The following is a 20,274-nucleotide window of genomic DNA, read 5'->3' on the forward strand; positions in this document are numbered from 1 at the left end:
GGTGGAGGATTTCTTGAGAGACAGAACATTATTCTGCTTGACGGGCGAGTGAGGGATTTGCGGGGGTAGTTTTGATTCCGTGTGATTTTTGCCTTAGGGCCGGGCCCCCACTCCCATGTGACTCCCTGGGGCGTCTGGGACCAAGGGACAGAGTGCTTCTCAATTCACGACCCTGGGCTGGATGAAGACCAACCATGCAACACGGCCCAAGGCCCACCAACCAGCCCAGCCTGACAAATAAGCCCAAAATCAGATCTAAGAACTCTGTCCGGAGCAGGAGGAAACCATCCTACTTTGAGTGGGAACCCGCTGCACCCCATGAGCTTTGGGTCAAAATGAAATTTGTGAAGACAGTACTTTGAAAGTATACACATAACTTTCAAGAGGAGAGAGTCTCCGGCTCCCATGTGACAGTCTCAACTGATATGTGACATCCTATTCCGACTGAGGTCACGCCTCCGCCCACAGGAGCAAGACACAGAAGTCACACAGAAAGCAGACAATAGGTACCATTTATGAAGCCCATACAAGGTCTCAGGGGCCCCACTCAGCTGGTTAGATACATGTGGCACCTCCTCTAGTCCTCTTTTTGCAACCTTATGATGGAGCTAACATCACCCCCATTTTACAGATGAGAAAATGGGGGGTTCAGAAGGTGCTTGGACTCGTTCAAAGTCATCGAGAGTATGGGGTTAACATCAGGCCTGCCCAGGAATGACCTGGATCTCCCACAGCAGTGTGACACCTGCCCGCTCATAGTGTGGAACTGCCCTGGGTTGGAGGAACTGGACCTCAGTGAACAGAACCATAGAAAAGGTTGGCAGGACACAGAGGCCAAAGCTTCTAGGTGACTCACAGTGCTGTAGCTACTGCCCTAGTACCCCAACATGGCCCATGTAAGTGGCAGAGCACAAGGAACCGTGTGTGTGGAATGGTGGCTGGATCTCCCGACAAGATGAAGACGGAGTGTCACTGCCTTGCATCCTTCCATAGGATGGATGAATCAGTGTAGTTTTATCTGAAAGCCTATTGTGTCCTGTGGGGCTGTCTGCCAAGTTGAACCCTTAACCACAGTTACATGGCTAGAGCATGGTGAACCAAGATCCAAACCTGGGTCTGTTTGATCTCGAGTCTGGGCTCTTCCTACTCCCCGAAGCAGCTGGGAGCCCAGAGTACTCACTCAAAGTTGGTCTGCAGCACAGCATGGCGAAAACACAGAGTTCATCCTATGGCTCAGCAACTTCCTCCTAGGGTTATGCCCAAGAGAACTGAAAACATACGCTCATAGAAAAACTCGTACACGGATGTTCAAGGCAACACTTCTCATAAGAACCAAAAAGCAGAAATAACGCAAATGTTCATCAACTTACAAATGGATAAACAAACTGTGCTCTAGCCATATAATGAAAATACTATTGAGCCATAAAAAGGAATGGCTCATTCCTTTTTATGGCTCAAAATTTGCTATTGCTATTGCTATTCACAATAGCAATAGCAAATACTTCACCAACACATACTATATGCAGGTTTTTTTCTGAGCGTCAGAGTTACAATGATCTATTTAATCCATATTGTGTCAAAACACAGGCAAACCTAGAAAACATGATACTCAGTGAATGAAGCCAGACAAAGGGCCACACGCTGTGTGATTCCATCTCTATAAAATGTCCAGAGCGGAGAAATTCGTTGGGACAGAGAGTAGATCGGTGGTTGCCAGGGGGCTGGGGGAGGGGGATGTGGGAAGAGCGACTGCTGAATGGGCACAGGGTTTCCATCTGGGGTGATGAAAAAATTCTGGAACTAGACAGTGGTCATGGTTGCACAACCCTGTTATGATACTAAAAACCACACTGAGCTGCATTCTTGGAAAGGGTGGTTTATGATATGCGAGCTATATTCCAATTTAAAAGGCACACAACTCAATATGGCACCAAAAGCAACAATAACTAAAGTATAAATAGACAAACAGAACTATGTCAAACTAAAACACTTTCACATATCAAAGGATACAATCAGTAGAGGAAAGGTAACCTACGGAATAGGAGAGAAATCTGCAAATCGTATATCTTGTAAGGAGTTAATATGCAGCATATATAAAAACTCAACAGCAAAAAACCCAATAACCCAATTAAAAAAATGGGCAAAGGACATGGATGGACATTTCTCAAAAGAAGACATACAAGCGGCCAACAAGCTCACGAGAAGATGCTCACCACCAACAATCATCAGAACGTCAATAGAAACTACAATGAGATACCGCCCCATATCCATCAGGATGCCTCATGTGAGAAAACAGGGAATAAGTGCTGGTGGGGATGTGGAGAAATTAGAGCCCTGCACATCACTGGAAGAACTACAAAATGGTTCAAGTGTTACAGAAAATGGAATGGAAATTCCTCAAAAAACTAAAAACAGAATTTCCATAGGACTCTGCAATTCCATGTCTGGGTATGCATTGAAAGCGGGGTCTTGAAGATATATTTGCACATCCATGTTCCTTGCAGTACTATTCACAAGAGCTAAAAGATGGAAGCAAGCCAGTATCCGCCGACAGAGGAACGGAAGGACACAATGTGGTATATCCATACGATGGAATACTATGCAGCCTTTAAAAAGGAAGGAAATTCTGGCACCAAAATATGGATGTACCTCAAGGACATTAGGTGAATTGAAATAAGCCAGGCACAATATTATATCATTCCACTTCCATGAAATATCTCAAGTTCACAGGGACAGAAAGAAGAATGATGGTTGCCAGGGGCTGGAGAGGGGGGAATGGAGAGTTGTTTTGTGGGTACAGAGTTTCAGATTTGCAAAATGAGAAAGTTTTCTTTCTTTCAAATGGGTTCTATTTGACAGCAACATGAATATACTCAACACTACTCAACTGTATACTTAAGAGTGGGTACACTGGTAACTTTAAGGTTGTGGGTTTTTCCCACAATGAAAATAAAACAAAATAAAATAAAGAAAAAAGAAACAGGAAAAGGTAGCCAGTGGGGAAAACACACACACACACACACACACACACACACACACACACACACAGCATAGCTAACAGTTCCTCTCCCTGCCCAGGTGTGCTGTAGGGTCACATCCTCCCCTGATCCTGCCAGGTGCCCTCCCCTAAGTGCCATTACTATAACACTGCACCTCTCTGACCTAGAGCTGGGGACAGGAAGGGGAGGACTGGCTCTGGTCTCTATCCCAGGGCTTACCCCAGCACCTGGTACCAGCAGATGTTAGGTAAATATTTGCTGAACAAGTTGCATGAAAACCACATGGTGAGGTTAGGCTGGTACCATTATCCCCATTTTACAGACAGCCTAATGGAGGCTCAGCAAGGCCTCCACCTTTTAGAAAGGTGACCTTTCTAAAACCACAAAGCCAGCAGCTGGTAAAAGAAGAGGTGGCACCGATATCCCAGACTCCTGTTAGATGGCCCTTCTATCATTCCATCTCCCTTCAGAGTCAACCTGGCACCCATTTCAACAGGAATTTCTAAATAATAATTCTCACCCTATACTAGTAACTCTTACCTTTTTTGGATCATGGGCCCATTTGGCAATCTAATAGAGTCCTCTTCCCAAAGCAACACACATATGAGACTTAGATAATGGTTTCCAGAGGGTTCCTGGACCCCCTGAAGCCCATCCATCGACATCATTAACAACCTCCTTTCCACCCTGCTGTCCGGGGGGCTCATTTATCCTCAGGATTTTAGAGCCATCTCCATATTCTTGAGCATCAGAGTCAAGGAAAGAGGCTATTTTAAATTCACACTCGCAGGCCCATCTCCTGTGGATCTGGTTAAGGAGGTGCAGGGCTGTGTCCAGAAATCTACAGGAGGTGCACCAGGGGATTCTGGGATTGGTAGATCTGAGACACATGTGGGTCCAGGAGCTGCTGCCTCCCAGGCCTCTGAATGCTGTCCAGATGATCCCCTGACCTCCCAGCCTCTCTCCCCAGCTGCCCACCAAACCCGGCAAATAGACATCCTCCACCTGAGCACAACCCAACAGGGACTTCCTGAGCCCAACATCGGTGACCCCAGAAGTTCTCCTTTGCTGGGGTCACTAGGCCCGAAACCTGGGCATTACCCTTGACTGTCCCTGTCCCATCCCACATCTTGACCACCACCAAGGCCAGCAGATTCTAACCTCTATGTGCCTCTGGGCACCCCCACTTCCCTCTAGCACCCCTTCGGGCACCGTGGTCCAAGCTCCCAGCTTCTCCTCCTTGCTTGCATCTGCCTCCACCATCCATTCTCCATCCTGCAACTCTGAGCCTGTCATTGCCCTGCACAAAGCTCTACAGTGGTGACCAAACTCTAGAACTGCACTGTCCAATATGGTAGCCACAGGTGGCTATTTAATTTAATATCCAAAGTTCTGCCCACAGTTCTCACTAGTCACGTATCAACTGCTCAAGAGCCACCTGTGGCTGGTGGCTACCATATTGGATAGTGCAGATATAGCACATTTCCATCCTCACAGAAAGTTCTAGTGGACAGCAGAGCTCTACAACTTCACTTAGGAGCCCTTCAGGGCCTGGCCTCAGCCTTTGCTCAGACCGCTCCCCAGCATCCCTGGTCTTGAGCCACCGTGAACCACTCTCAACTCCCTAAAGTCATGCTCTCACCTCTAACCCTTTGCATGCCATACCCTTCCTGCCTTCCTTGCTTGGCTAACTCCTACCCATTCTTTGGGTCTCAGCTGTCACTTCTCCCCTAAGCAGGACAAGTGCCCAAGATTTTGCCAACCACAGCATTTAAAACACTGAGCCATAACAGTCACGGGCATGCCTACACCCATTACCCCCATACCAACAATTTTCAGTTAGGAACAAGTTTGCAACCCCCCATCCAGGGGACAACTGGCAGAGTCTGGATTCATTACTGGTGAGGTGCTCCTGGCATCTGGTGAGTAGAGGCCAGGAACATGCTAACATCCTACAATGCACAGGACAACCCCTGCAGCAAAGAATCATTTGGCCCCAAATGTCAACAGTGTTGAGGATGACCATCCCTGCTCTAGACTGGACAGCTCCATAAAGGAAGGGGGTGTGTCCCGTACAGCGTGTATCCCCAGCCACCAGCCCAGAGTTGGGCATATAATGAGTCCAGACGTTCTATAAGATTTTTCCCCAGGATTCTAGCTCTCTTACAGCGTCTTACAATGACAATCAGTCACTGGTCATTACGGCAGGCTGAATAATGGCCACCCCCCCCCAAATATCCAAGTCCTAATCCCTGGAGCCTGTGAATGTCACTTCATGTGGCAAAAGGGACTCTGCATATTCAATTAAGTAAAGGATCTTGAGATGGGGTGATTATCCCGGGTTATCCTGATGGGCCCTAAACGCGCTCACAAGCAACCCTAGCAGAGGAAGGCAGAGGGACATTGACAGAGAAGAGGCAACAGGAAAATGGGGCAGAGAGATTCGAAGATGCTGCAATGCTGGCCTTGAAGATGGGGGAAGGGGCTCCACCTGGCATCCACCGGAAGCTGGGAAAGGCAAGGGTCAGATCTTCCCCTACAGCCTCGAGCAGGGTCCAGGCCCAGTGAAAATGATTTCAGACTTCTGGCCTCCAGAATTGTGTGTTCTGTATGGACAGATGTGTCTGTGATTTATCCCGCATAACCGACCACCCAGACCTGCACGTACACAGGCAGGCTAAGAATGTTGTTCATGAGACTCGTGCTGCATGAATGACCTCAGGAGCCTGGTTGTTGGAAATATATTAGCTGGCCTCCAGGTCAGAACTGGCCCTTCCGTTCTGGGCTCCAAGGGCTATGAATCCTGTTGCACATCCCCTCCTGCTGCAGGCCGGGCTGGCCCCCCGGGATGGAATCCAGAATCCAGGAGGGGAGGCAGACACACATAGCCCAGGCTTCTTGAAAACATAGAAACACGAAAACATGGAAATGCAGCTTGCTCCAAACTGCACGTAGGTGAACAAATGTTTAATTTCAAACCCTGTCATTTGCCCTATAAATACGGCCCTTATGGGGATGGTCGGCTGGAAGGCTCAGCGAGGGGAGGACACTCTGTCCAGGCCTCTCACCTGGGACTCCAGCCCGGCTGTCTCCATGGGACTTGGCCCAGCTGATGAGGCTGGATGCTGTAAGTACCTGATTTGATGTAACTTTGCCTTATTCTCACTTATTGCCTACTATTACCTTCACCTATGTGTAGATTCCTTTCTTCTCCTGTCTCTATTAGATTTCTATAATAATAATAAAGTTATCTTTCCTTTTCGAAAGCCAGACATGGCTGTTTCATGAATCTTTTGCTCAGAACACTGTGAGAGAATAAATTTTTAGTGTTTCTAGGCCAAGTTTAGAGTCATTTGTTACAACAGCCCTAGGACACTCATACGGTCATATTCCAATCTGGGGTTTATTGGACTTGGATCAGAGAATTAGAAAGGAATGGCATTTAGGGGCCAGGCCCCCACCTGCTGGCTCCGAGGGCAGGAGGAGAGATGGTAAGGGTGCCTGAGACATGTGTTTCTAGATGGGTAGCTGCCCAGGTCATCGGCAACAGCGTCCATAAGTCACTCCTCACGCCCCAGTCCTGCCACCTTCTGGAATGTGCAAGGTCTCTGCTAGGCAAGGGACTCAACCCAGGACACTATGTCTGTCCGGCGCTGAAGCAAGGATTACAATAAAAACTGAAGCCCTTGTCTAGCTCTCCAGCCTCCCTGCCAGCCCCTCTCCCTCCCCCCACTACCCTCCAGACACAGGGGCCTTTCTCTGACCTTCCAACACAGCCTTGGGGCCTTTGCACCTGCTATTCTTCTGCTTGAAACACTCTTCCTCCCGAGTCTCCCATGGCTGGCTGCTTCTCACCATTCAGGTCTCAGTGCAAACGCCACCTCCTCAGAGGGGCCCTCCCTGGCTGCACTCAGGGCCAGCGGACTTCACATCACCTCTCGTGACCAGCCACTGATTTTTTCCTCCCAAATCTTCTCACACTGTGTAACTATCTCATTACCATCTTCGTTCGCCTGTTCACTGTTAGTCCCCTGCAGCCCAGCCTGCAGGCCCCAGGAAGGCAGGGACCTTGTCTGATCTGCCCAGGCTATTTCCCTAGCCCCATGCCTGGCATGCACTAGATGCTCAACACATTCTGCATGAATGAATGAATGAATGAATGAATGAATACGTGGGTGAGTGAATGTGAACAAGTGAATATGCAGCTTTGGAGGATGCTTGTTAAACGCCAGGTCCTAACATACCTGATCTTGGCTTTCCGAAAGGCCAGCTCCTCTTCATTACCAAAGTCCAGGGACACATCCTCAGTATCGTCCACCAGGGCCTGGGGGACACCAAACACGGGTGGCAGGCGGTGCGCATCCCCACCCCCACTCCCTCTGCTGGAGGGGCCCCTCCCCCGCGGCTGCAATCCGAGGCCTCCTGTTCATTTGGGGTGCGGCCCAGGCCCCAGCACGAGCCTCCTTCCTCCTCTCCCTCCCCTCCCCCTGCTCCAAACCGCCCCCCCCCCACCACCCCGCCCGGAGCTCCCGCAGGCTCCTCCCGTCCTCTCCCCCCATATCCTGCCTCCGGCATCCCCGTGGCCCTACCTGCTTCATCCTCCCCAGAGAGCACCTGGAGCCCACAGCCCAGGCTCCGGCTCCGCCTCTCGCCGATGCGCCGGGACGCCGGGAGAGTGGGAAGCAGCGGGGTCCCGGCTGGCGCCCCCCGGTGCACGTCTCGGGTGGGGGCGGGGCGCGCGGGGCCCAGAGCGCAGCCGCGGGCTGGGGAGGTGGGCTCGGCCGCCCGCGTGCAGGCGGGGCTTGGGAGGGTCCCGGGCCCCGGGCTCGCTGGGGGCCTCGGCGAGAGCTGCCGCCCAGAGTGGGGGGATGGAGGGCGAAGCCGGAGCGGCGGCACAGAGGGGACGATTCGGGCTCAGAGGCGCACTCGGGGCCCGGGAACAGAGATCGGGGAAGAACGGGGTGGGGTGGGACAGTGAATGAGGTGGATGTCGCATAGTTGTCGGATGGCTGAGCGAACGAACGAATGAATGTCGGTGTTGGGCAGCCTCATTTAGGGTTGGGAGAAAGCCAGTGTTTGCCAAAAGTCTCTGATGCCAAGAATGCTCCCGGGCCCTTCTTAAGAGCAGATTCCCAGCCCCAGCCCTGGAGACTGGGAAGGCCTGGAGTGCAGGCCGTGGACTCTGCCTTTTAACAGGTGAATCTGCTGACCACAGTGAGATTTTCCCTCCTCCGCGTGCCAGACATGGTAGTGATTCTGGATGGTAAGGCCTCCCCAGGTATCTCCCAGGAAAGCAGGCTTGCCACCCGCAAGTCTTGTTTGGCCCAGGACAGGGTCACTCCGCTCTTTTCTGCCCTCTCCCACTCCTGACCCCCCTACCCAGGAGCAGAGGGCTGAGAGTCTAGATGCCAGGGCCCCTAGTCCTGCCTTTGCCCTCCTGTCACGGGCAGGAGGGGTCTGTCCCCCATCCCCTGGTGACCTGGAAAAAGGCCGCAGATCCACAAGCTCCTGACGCCAACTCATTCACTGCTGGCCCCCTGAAGGGAGGAGCGGCCTGGGGTGTGCCCAGGGGTTGGACTAAGAAACAGAGCTGCCTGGAGCTGCCTAAGCTCTGATCCCTGGGTGAGCACCCCCTCCCTTCCCCCAGTCGACTCCTCCGCAAAGAGCCTGGCAGGTGTGTGTGCGGGGAGGGTGCTTTCTCCTGGGGACATATGCCCATCTTGAAGGGTCAGCCGGTCTGGGCCTGCCTGCGAAGCATCGCTCTAAGAAGCTCCCAGGTGATGCTGATGCCGCAGGCCTCTGAACCGCCCCTTGAACCATTAAGGATCTACACTAGCAAACCCCAGGTTTCTAGAAAGGCCTATTGTCTCTTCCAGCCCAAAGCTGGCTCCAGGCACAGGCGAGTGTCGCACTAAGAGGCTGGGGGACCCTAAGCTTCCCCTACCCCGCTAGTCCCCAGCTGCCTAGGATGCTCAGGAGAGGGCAGGTGGAGGTGAGAAGCCGTTGCAAAACATTTAGGGGCTTTTCCTCTAACCCGGAGAATCACCAGCTGTTGCTAGCTGTTAAGTTGGGGCTCAGAGAGTCCCTAGGGGGTGAGAAGGTAGGAAAACCCCCTTGGAAACCCCATTTGGGGACAAACTGTCATTCTTGGCCATCAGGTTGGGGGTGTCTCGAGAATTAGCCATGGCCCTACCATGCGGAAGTCACCCCACAGACACAAGGTCATGCCACTCTCCTCCTTCCTAACCACATCGGGGCATGGGCTGAGGATGCAGATGCCAGGGCCAGACCTGGGGCCTAGGCATTCCCTCCCCAGGAGACAGCGCTCTCCCTGGACACACACCCCTTTCGCCCTCTGCAGAGTCAGCCAGTAGAATTTGGGGGATGGGCAGAGAAATGGCTTTGAAATCAGCTGCTGGTTAAAAGGCAGATCCCAGGGCCCCGCTCCAGGCCTAATGAATCTCCAAGGCCAGGGCCTGGGAATCTGCATTGAACATGGGCTCTGGGGAATTCCCGAGAGCAGAGGCTTTGGGGAAACACTGACCTTGTCACCTCACACTGCTACCACTGAATATGGCCGCTGGGATCCTGACACTAGTCACCTCCTGCTGGTCCTGGCTCAGGAGGAGATTGGGGAGCAGAGTTTCAAAGAGCAGGCCCATCTCTGATCCCTGGTCCTGGGGCCAGAACGAACCTCAGGGAAAGGGGGCTCCCAGCTCAGGCAGCCACCAGCCTCTGGATGGCCCTTGGAGGTCAACATGCAGAGTTGGGCAGGCCTGACTGGGAACATGCTCCACCACTTCCTGTCTGGGTGGCCTCTCTGGCCTCAGTCTCCACATCTGTACAACGGGGCCACACCTCCCCTCACCCCCATCATCAGGGATGATGCAAGACCTGGAGAAAACACATAGGAAACGCCCTCCCCAGAGCTGGGGGCTCGGGAGACAGCAGCTCTGGTGACAGGGACTTCGGTCATCGGCAGAGGGGCCTGGGGTCTGAGGAAACCCCGTGGGCCGGGCAGCGCACAGAACTCGAGCCCCATATCAGAGTCACTCCTTCCCCCAAGAAGCGTCTGTCTTAATGGGGGAACAGGAACTTCGTATCCAGCTTGGCCATTCCCCAAACACCTCCTCTGGGCCCGACTCTGTGTCCCTGGGACAAGTGACAGGTGGGACAGGACAGAGGACCCAGCATGGCCCTTTCCCTGACATGGGACCCCAGGAGCTCTGGTGCAGAAAGCAGGGGCTTGGGTGTGAATGAACATGGATGAAGGCTGGAGCTGGGAGCACAACCAGGGAGGTGGGGACACGGTGGGGGCCGGCCTGGCTCGACTTTGGCCATCCTTATCCTGCGGGAGAACGACCGATGAGACGGGGTGGGCGGGCTTCAGATCTGGGGCTGGAAGAGGCCCTGAGCTGCACTGTCCGCCCCCTTCCCCCCGCCCCCGCATCGTCAGGGCAAAAGCTGAGGTCTCCGGGCCTGTCTGCCCCAGGCCTGCAGCGGATCCTCACCCTCAGCCCTGCATTGCCGCGAGCGGCACTCCCTAAGATCTGCCCTGACAATTGCCCTGTCATTCCTCCACAAGCAGGGCTGAGGATCTCACAAGCAAAAATAAGGGAGCCCAGTGAAATGGAACTTGAGGGAAACAACAAATCATTTCTTAGAGTAAGTATATCCCATGCACTATTTGGGACATACTTATGCTAAAAATTGATCAGTTGCTAACCTCAAATTCAAATTTACCCGGGGTCCTGTATTTCATCTGGCAACCCTATGCCTCCAGGCCAGGGTGCACCCAGGCTCAGGGGCCCAAAGCTCCCACCCTGGCGCCTGGGCCCCTGTCCCTGTGCCTCTCACCTTCCTGCCTCCCACAGATGCTCCGCCCACTTCACAGGGCTCCTCCCACCTTACCTGGCCTGTGTCCTCCATGCTGACAGCCAGGGCAGTGTGCCCAGGAAGGCAGAGCGCAGGGCAGAGGGAGGAAGGTGGGTCCCTCCTGTGGGCTGTCCCGGGGACAGCCCCCCCCATCCCCCTTGTTGGGGGCAGGTGGTGCCCGGGGTGAGCCCTGGATTTCTACCCAGACAGAGTCAGCTGCATCTGGACCTCCATGACATGGGGAGAGATTCGCTGCCCTGCACACTCCCGGGGTCCTTCACTCACTCACTCGCCCACTCATCTACTCAGTGCTGAGTCTAGACCCAGGGTCCTACCCTCACCCCGGGTAGGTACACAGGGCACTGCCAGGTGCCAGGTGGGCAGATCTTAGGGGCGGCAGGATCTTAGGGAGTGCCGCCTGCAGAAGTAATGGGTTGATCTGTGTCTAGTGCCTGGCATGGAGATCTATGTGCTGCACATTCTCTCCTTGCTGAGGGTTTCTTCTCTGAAGTCCTGGAAAGCTTCCATCTACGCCCGAAGCTTGCTTCCTACTCTGATCGGCCCTTGTCTGGTAGGGGAAGCCTTTGCTCAGGCCAGCCGGGTGCTCCCCCGAGAGGGGACATTCCAGACCATGGGGCAAAAGGGACAGCCAAGCTTTGGTGTGACTCACTGGCCTCCCAAGGAAACCGCCACCTGGCCAGGCCATGGAGGAGTCGGCACACAGGCCACGAGAGCCTCTTGTCACTCAAGGGCTGGGACAAGGGCAGAGATGGCAGGTCCGCAACAAGGCTGGGCCTTCTCGTCCAGAAGGTGGGCGAGTGGGTAGTGGCTCTTATCCATCTTACAGCTCTAGCTTCCTCTTGGAGCAGCAGGAACTTGCAAGTCCCTCCCCCAGGTCCAGTGCTGGAGACATCATAATGCTGCCCTCTGCCCCCCAGCAGCTGTAGGCCCAGTTGCGTTGCCCCCCACTAGAAAAGATGGTTTCCACCCCTATGCCCCCATCAGGCCCTGTGTGGAGGGGACCTGCAGACCTTTTCTACCTCACCTTCTGTCACTCGTCATGTTCTGATAACACTGGCCAGACTCTAAGATTTCCAGAAACTCCCAATCCTCTCCCTACCTCAGGAACTTTGCACCTGCTGTTTTCTCTGCCAGGACTTTTTAGGATTGAAAATATGAGGTCTCTCTCCGAGAGGCCTTCCCTAACTCCTGGCTCACATCTCACCTAAGCACTCAGTCCCTCTCTAGGGTCTGGGCCCTAGACATGTCTTGTTCTCTTCCTAGCACTTTCCATGGTTTTGAGTTGTCTTATTTATTAGTTAAGCAATCTTTCTCCTCCCCACCCCCCACTAGTCTTATCTCCATAAAAGCAGGTTCCCCTTCTGTCCACCTAGCCAGGGCACACTGTGGCTATTTGAGAAGTTTCTGGTTTAAAGTAAGTGAGTGAAGAGTGCACAACTCTGGGAACTGTGCCGGGCTGCAAATCTCTGCCCATTGTGTGGATGAGGGCTTTGGAATCAAGGTGAACAGTGACCTGGATCCCCACCTGGAACGGTGGGTCTGGATTCAGGTTTTCACACACACACACACACACGTGGCCCAGGTCCCATCTGGGAAGCACTGGCCCCACTAGCCCAGGTCTGGCCTGCCCGTGCAGAGGACAAGCCCAGATGCCTGACCGTGGGCCATGGCCAATCTGTGCGCCAGCAGTCAGGGAGCTGCTACTTACGGGAAATGCTCTATTGAGGAGAAAGGGTGGTGTGTTGTTTGGCTCAGCGCACTGGCCCAGGTCCAGACGGGTCAGGAAGCCTGTGCCTCAATGTCAGTCCGCACCCAGTTCCTCCCAGGAGAAGCAGTTGCCCGTGGAGACCGGGATCTCCCTAAGAAAAGGCCAAGGGGTACCCGTCTGTTCCCTCCTCCTCCTTTCTAAAAAGAAAAAAAAAGGAAAAGGAAAGGAAAAAGCAGTTTGGAAAGTATTTTAATGCCTCCCAAGTGGCAGCCAAGTGCGTTGGTTAAGAACACAGACTTGGCAGTCAGCTCTCCTGGATGTGGAGCCCAGGGCCACGGCTGATCGGCTGGGGGATCTTTAACAAGTCACTTAGACTCTTGGCCTCACTTGTCCTCTGTATGAATGAGGTAGGGTCATCATGGCACCCACTTCTGAGCGCAGGTGGGGCAGAGTCAAAGACTTACTATTTTGCCACGTGGTCAGAACATAGCTGGTGCACAGTGTTTGCTAAGTAAGCTATGTCCCTCCACCTCATGACCACCCCAGGAGGGAAGCAAGGTGCATGAGGTGGTACCCATTTTATGCACATAGAGACTGAGGCTCGGCGAGGGTTTTTGAAGCAGGTGTGCGCAGCTCACACGCAGTAGAAACTCAAGTGTCCTGCGCCCCGCTCACAGCTCTTCTCCCCGCATGAGGCTGGGGGTGAGGGGGTGGGGGTGCAGTCCCTGCCAAGCTCTCGACCTGGGGTTGCCAAGCGGGGCCAGATCTGGTCCCCAGACCTGTTTGAGTTGGGTCTGAGTAGATTCAAAGGACAAGCAAGAATGGAGTCAGTTGCCAATATTTAAAAATCAGATGTCACAATTTGTTTCTTTGGAAATGCACATTTCTGGGTTTATTTGGTTTTTCTTTTTAAAGATTTTATTTTTAAGTAATCTTCACACCCAACGTGGGACCCACACTCACAACCCCGAGATCAAGAGTTGCATGCTCTCCTGACTGAGCCAGCAGGGCACCCCTCTGGTTTCTCTTGAGGAACTGGAAACTGAGGCAACACGGAGCCTGTGTCCCCCATGGCAGAAGCTGAGCAGGGACTGACCCCCTGTAGATGGAGTTCACCCTACCCAGCCACGCATTTGCTCATTTATGTTCTCTGTCTGCCCATGACGATTTCTCCTTAAAATCCCACTGTTTTAGGCGGCACTGCCCGGAAGCAGACCCAACCCTGTGACAAGGGCCCACGTGAACACCAGATATCAGGCAGTGTCCCCAGGAAGGGAGGCTCTGCAGGCATGTATTACTAGGCGAAATCCCATGGAACGTGTATTAGCTTCCTGGGGCTGCCCTAATAAGATACCACACCTTGAGTACCTTAGACAACTTAGACAATTTTTTTTTTCCTCACAGTCTTGGAGGCCAGAGGTCCAAGATCACGGTGTTGGCAGGTCTGTGCCCGCTCCAAAGGCACTTAGGGAAGGATCTGTCCCGGGCCCCTCCCCCAGCTTCCGACAGTTTTTTTGGCAACGTAGCTCCAACCTTCACATGGCATTTCCAAGTGCGTGTCTGCGTCCAAATTTCCCCCTTTTATAAGGACTCTAGTCATGTTGGATTGAAGGCCCACCCTATTCCAATAGGACCTCATCATAACTGATTACACCGGCCACGACCTTATTTCCAAGTAAAATCACATTCTGAAGCACTGGGGGTTAGGACTTCAACATATGAACTTGGGGCAGCAGGAGGGGACACAATTCAACCCGTAACAGAGGGTAACTGTGGTTCACCCAGAAAGTCCACCCTGATGAGGGAGCAGGAGTATTTCTACTCCCCCGCCCATCAGCCACTGCTTAAGGGCTGCCGAGAGCTGGGACAGGAACTGCCAGGGGCTTGTGGCTCTGGGCACACACCAGCAAAGTGGGTTCCTTACCCCACATTGGCCACCCACTAGCTGGGCTCGGAATGACCCTAAATGAGTCATTGGCAGCTGACTGCCTTCCTTTTCCTACACACTAGTCACATTCGCAGGCACTGGAACTGCCAAGGACAGAAGTGGATCGTACTCACCCACCCCTGTCCGTGTGCCCCCCGGCGTGCCCGTCACTCAAGGACAGTCGGCAGGTGGTAGTGTGCAGAGCCCTCACACCTGTCAGCCTCATTGTGAGAAACACGACCCCCGGCTCTAAAAGCTCTCCTTTGCAGGTACTCAGGGCATCCAAACCCAGATGGTGAAAATAAGCAACTCTGTGCAGGAGGGGCATCAGAAATGAGGCTAAGTGGGAGGAACTGAGTGTTCTAGTGTTGGTGAATCTGACTCAGCACCACACCTGGGGTCAGGGAGGAATGGTGGCTCCAGGCACCACACTCGAGGGTGCCAAAGTCCGCGTCCCCACCCCAGCCACCTTGGCAAGTAAGTGCTGTGTGCAGTATGCACAGGTCCCCGGCAGTCTTGTTGTGGGCACCTGCTAAGGAGCACAACTCAAAGAGGGAAGAATGAATCCACGAGGTGAGTTCACGTCCCTGAGGATCCATCTCCTTGACTCTAAGATGGGGACGATGACCATCCTTCCTCATGTAAAGTGCTTCGCACAATGCCTGGCATGTGGCAAACCCTTGATAAATGAGTATCCGAAGTTACTGGCTACTTGTGCCACGCTTGGGGGTCTTGGCAATCACTGGGGAGGAGAACTGTGGACGGGGCTGGACTACAGGCAGGTCTGGGCATAGTGAGATTTGAGGCATTAACTGAACCATGGCCGCACTTGGATTCCATCCGGAGAAACCAAGCTTCTTTGGGCTCAGGATTCAATGCAACTTTCCTCGCAGTCAGCTGTGTATGCCAAGTGACTGCCAGTTACCGAGAACAATCAGCCACAGCTTCTGCCTCCCAGAGCCCGGAACAAGATGACCGGCCCACCCTAGGGCTGGCTGCACATTGCCAAGCTACCCTGAAAACTCAGTCTTCACTTCTCAGCCCCCCTTGCTCTTCACACCTCCAGGACACGACATTCGTAATTCATAATTTTAGCTCAATTCACTTTGGGGAAAACTCAGCCAGTAGCAGAGACCTTGAGAAAGGCCTCCCCCTGAACTTGACTGGTCCAGGCATGGCCACTTCTGCCTGAGGGGCTGTTTGCCCCCAGCACCGTGGGGAGGCCCTCACACAGCTGCACCCAGGGGACTTCTCTCAGGATCTCCAGAATCACCAAATGCCCTTCTGCAGTGATGAGGTCCAGTTTGTGGGACTCATTTTTTCAGATGGGAAGCTGAGGCCCGGAGAAGGGAGGGGCCCGAGGCCACATGGCCGCTGGGGGAGACGGAGCCAGGCGCTCCCCAGCTCAGTCTCTCCCCAGCTCAGTCTCTCCCCTGCGCCCTTACGCCGCCACTCCCTGAAATCCATCTCCATGTCCGGATCAGTCTGTTGACAAACAGTAACCAGATCCCGTTGGACTCTGCTTCACGCTCTCCAAAGGCTTCCCCTTACCCGCACAATCTTATCTCAGCTCTTGACCCTGCATGATGGGCCCTGGAAACTACCCCCTCGGGCTCTCCAGGCTCTGGGTGCATCCCCACCCTCCCGGCCTGCAGCCGCCCTGCACCCTTGCTGTTCTGGGAGTGCACCTAGCTTGCTCCTGCCTCGGGGAGTTTGCCCCTGCTGTCTCCTTTCCCTGGTGTGCCCTCCACGTGCTCTGGCACACTTGCCTCACGGCTCTTCCGTGTAATCCTGCAGGCCGAGGCTCACATGGCCCTTCTGCAGTAGCCACAGTCTGGGTCCCGCCAGGACCTGTCCGCTCTCATGGCTCCCACGCCTGCAAGCGCCTTCCATTCTCGGCCGGGGAGCTCCCTCTGTCCTCCAGAAGCTGCCAGGCCCAGAAGGGACGGGGGAGAGTCTTCACCAATGACTTTCAGGAGTTGGTGTCTCAGTGCCCCATGCCATCACCCCCCAGGTGGGTGGGGGGGTACCTCTGAGGTTCCTGGAGGCCCCCCACAGGACTGAGCCCTAGTTGCCCACAGGGATGATCTGCTCCAGAGTACTCCCCCAAACGGGCCCCTTCTGTTTCCTTGCCCCACCTCCCTGTCCCCCAGCAGCACTTCCTGTGATCTCTAGAGTTGGCCTCAGGATGATTTACACCAGAACACATCCCCGGAGGCCTTCCCTACCCCCCCCCATACCTGTAGGAAGTTGAACTGTCACCCCAGAAAAGATGCGTCCACATCCTAACCCCTGAACCAAAGAATGTGACCTTATTTGGAAAATAACATTTTGTGGATGTAATCAAGGGACAAAAGATGAGACCCCCCTGGATGACATGGGTGGGCCCTACATCCAGGCCCTGGGGTCCTTATACGAAAAGAGGATGCAGGGAGAAGGGAGAAGAGCTGGTGAAGACACGGAGAGACACGGAAGAGAAGGCCACAGGGAGACGGAGGCAGAGGTCGGTGCATCTACCAGCCAAGGAGTGCCACAGATCCGTGGCAGCCCCCGGAAGTGGGGAGAGTGGTGTGGGACGGACTACCCCCCCAGAGCTGCTACAGGGAACCAGCCAACAGCTTGATTTCAGACTCTAGCCTCTAGACTTGCAGAGAATAAATTCATGTCATTTTAAGCCCCCCAGCCTGGCAATTTGTTAGGACAGGCCGAGGGAGTAAATACAGCTTCTGAGCAACTGCAGCCCACGTATGGTGACTCCCTGGACCCATCGCTCTATTGAGCACCTTCATCTGCAAGTATCCAGTTGACTTCTTTGTTTCTGGTCTGGTCCCCCGCTAGAATGGATGTAGGTCCTGACTGCTCTCTTCCCCACCCCGCACCTCCGGCCCCAGGATGGCACCTGACTCGTGGCAGGCCCTCTATATACAGCAGGTGAATGAATGAATACATGACCCATGAACCCCTGTCCAGAGCCTCTTCTCCACCCCGCCTTGCCTCCTATCTGATCGAGATGGAGGGAAAAAAAAAGCTCTCCCCCACTGAACTCAGCACAGACCTCGAACCTCTCAACCCTGGCTGTGCATTAGAATCCTCTGGAGACTTTTTGACAAGACCTGAGCCCCGCCCCGCCCCGCCCCGGAGACTCTGAAGCAACATCTGATGTGGGACTCAGGCTGGGGCATTTTTCTGAAAGTTCCTCCAGAGGATGCCAACGTGTGGCCAGGGTTGGGAAACCCTGGTTTGGGGGGAGGGCGAGGGGGCAAGACGGGGTCAGAGTTTTAGAGTGACCAACCATCCCCCTTTGCCCAGGCTGAGGGGGCGGTCCCGGGATGCAGGACTTGCAACTGCTAAACCCAGGACCACCCCAGCAGCCCAGGATGAGTCAGACCCCTAAGCCTGCCCCAAGCCACCACCCCAAGCCACGCTCCCGCCTTGGCCACTCTTAGAGGAAGGGATCCCTGCTGCCTACAGGAGAGGCCCTGGGGGGCCTGCTCCAAACACTTGCTCATAAATTGAGGGGCAAGGCAGCGAGTTGGGGGCCCGGGGTCCAGGCAGCCGGTGCTGATGAAAGATGGGCAGACTCTGCCCCCTAGGGCAGACATGATTCTAACAGAAGGATTTTCCCATGTGGTTTGTGGGCACTGCAGACTCATCATGAGAGTCTTTCAGGGTCAGGCTGGGACTGTTTTCTGCTTGGGAGCCCCTCCCGGGCCCGGCAAAGAGTAGGTGCTCAGTACACAGAGGCTGAGAGACTGGGGGTGTACCAAACTCTGACAACCATGTCAGCTGGGAGCACCCAGGCCTTTCCCCACTTCCTCCTGCTGTACACACCCAGCACTTGTTCTAAACGGCTACAAAGTCGATGCTTGACACATGCATGTTGACTGACAGAAGGAAAATACCACTTTTCCAGAGGTGCTCCTTCCTCACTCCAGCCTTCTGCCCATTACCCTGCGAGGCTTTGGGGGGGGCTTCTCCTCACACCATTCGATTTGTGTGTTCGCCCAGCCACACAAGTAAAATTACTCTCTGTTCTTCTGTTAGATGTGGCAAAATCTACCAGTGAACCCCAAGATCTTCTTACACTGAAAGAGAATTTTTACCTGGTTCATGCTAATGACGAAAGACTGCCTTTCTTGGCCTCCCCTGCAGTCAGTGTGGTCATGTGACTGTGCTAGTAGGAGTCAAGCGTGCCACTTCCGGGTTCTGTCTTTCCCTCTGGTGGAATAATCATGATGACAGGACCTGGAGCAGCCACTTTGGATCATGAGGTAGAAGCCATGAGCAAAGATGAGAAAGCCAGACAAGAGAGGGAGCCCGGTTTCTGTCCCACGGAGCCACACTGCTTATTCTGAATGGCTGGCATGTATACTATTTTTTTTTTAAGATTTTATTTATTTATTTGACAAAGAGAGACACAGCGAGAGAGGGAACACAAGCAGGGGGAGGGGGAGAGGGAGAAGTAGACTCCCCGCTGAGCAGGGAGCCTAATGCAGGGCTCGATCCCAGGACCCTGGGATCATGACCTGAGCCGAAGGCAGACGCTTAACCACTGAGCCACCCAGGTGCCCCTGGCATGTATACTATTACATGAGAGAGAAATACACTTCTACCAATCTGTTATGGCAGCCATAATTCTGTCTTCTCTCACGCACCGCGTCATACATAAATGGCTAGATGGATATTCAACCACTGTGGGGGTTATGTTTAGGATGGTTTGACTCAAAATGCCCTGTGACCCAAGTCAGACATACAAGCAGTCATCCAGGCTCCAGGGGAGCAGAAACTGGGCACGATCAGAGATTCTGGGGACTGCCACGTGGGGAGAGGGACGTTCAGAATTAAGACGCTAACCATAGAAAACAGCAGTTTCTATATGAGTCCTGGTCTAAGAGCCACAAGGGCCAACTCTCCAAAACACAAGGGCTACTTTTTAGCTCTACCACTTCTCCCAGGGCCCAGAGAGGTGAGGCAAGTTGGCCAAGGTCCCACAGGCAGAGTGGACTTGAGTCCAGGCGTGCGGGACCTGAAGCCTGTACTTGCCTCAAAATCCAGGTTCTCAGGAGTGGGGTCCCACAGGCCTACCTCCAGACCCCAGCACTGGTCCTCGTTTCTGTCTTCCTTGTCCCCTGGGGGAGCCCCCGGGTTACTGGGGTTGGGAGCAGGAAAGGTCTACAGCAGGGTTGGAGCCCAGAAGCCTGGCTCTTCTGCCTCGAAAGGGCAGCTGGGGCTCTCGGCAGGCTGAGGGGACAGTCACTCGGGCCCAGCGTGAAGTCAGCATCAGCCCTCACTGGATGCATGCAGGGCTTGGCACGTTCAAGCTGGAAATGTTACCCTTAGCTTCCCCCTCGCCCGGGTTTCTCAACCACGACCCTGTAGACACACTGGGCTGGATCACTATGTCATGGAAGTCTGCCCTGGGCGCCGTAGGGCGCTTCCCAGCTCCCCTGGCCTCCACCCACTAGGTTCCAGAAGTGGCGAGACCACCCCGCCACCCAGTTGTGAAAACTGACAATGTCTGCAGACATTGCCCAGTGTCCCCTGAGGGGCACAACATTCGGGCTGAAGACACTGCCCTCATCAGTTCCTGGGTGTCCTTTCCGGATAGGGACACTGTGGCCTGCAGGTCAGGGCTTACTCAGGATTCCGCGGCTCCCCAGGGCTCTCAGAGGCAGGGCAGAGGGGGCCGCCCTCCCCTACGCCTTGGTGCACCCCGTGTCCCACTACAGGCTCCTGAGTCTCCT

The 20,274-nt window shown here is 54.1% G+C and overlaps 1 protein-coding gene across 7 annotated transcripts in view; it reads right to left on the bottom strand.

Annotated features, from left to right (window-relative positions):
* TVP23A (trans-golgi network vesicle protein 23 homolog A) overlaps positions 1–19,853 on the bottom strand; it is a 48,326-nt gene extending 28,473 nt beyond the window's left edge. For 3 of the 7 annotated variants that reach the window (XM_028117652.2, XM_028117651.2, XM_088017365.1), the window contains exon 1: positions 19,616–19,853. In XM_028117652.2, coding sequence (XP_027973453.1) covers positions 19,616–19,830 — 215 coding nt within the window. In that variant the 5' untranslated portion in view covers positions 19,831–19,853. Of the gene's footprint in view, positions 1–7,243; positions 7,327–7,588; positions 7,732–19,615 lie in introns of those variants that run through there. The other 4 variants (XM_088017368.1, XM_088017367.1, XM_088017364.1 and 1 more) reach the window with 4 other exon arrangements.
* Between the last annotated feature and the right edge of the window lie 421 nt (positions 19,854–20,274).

This window comes from Eumetopias jubatus, unplaced genomic scaffold, assembly GCF_037043125.1.
Source record: "Eumetopias jubatus isolate StellerSeaLion01/CBP00866 unplaced genomic scaffold, mEumJub1_p1.0 scaffold_12, whole genome shotgun sequence".
Classification (NCBI taxonomy): Eukaryota; Metazoa; Chordata; class Mammalia; order Carnivora; family Otariidae; genus Eumetopias; species Eumetopias jubatus.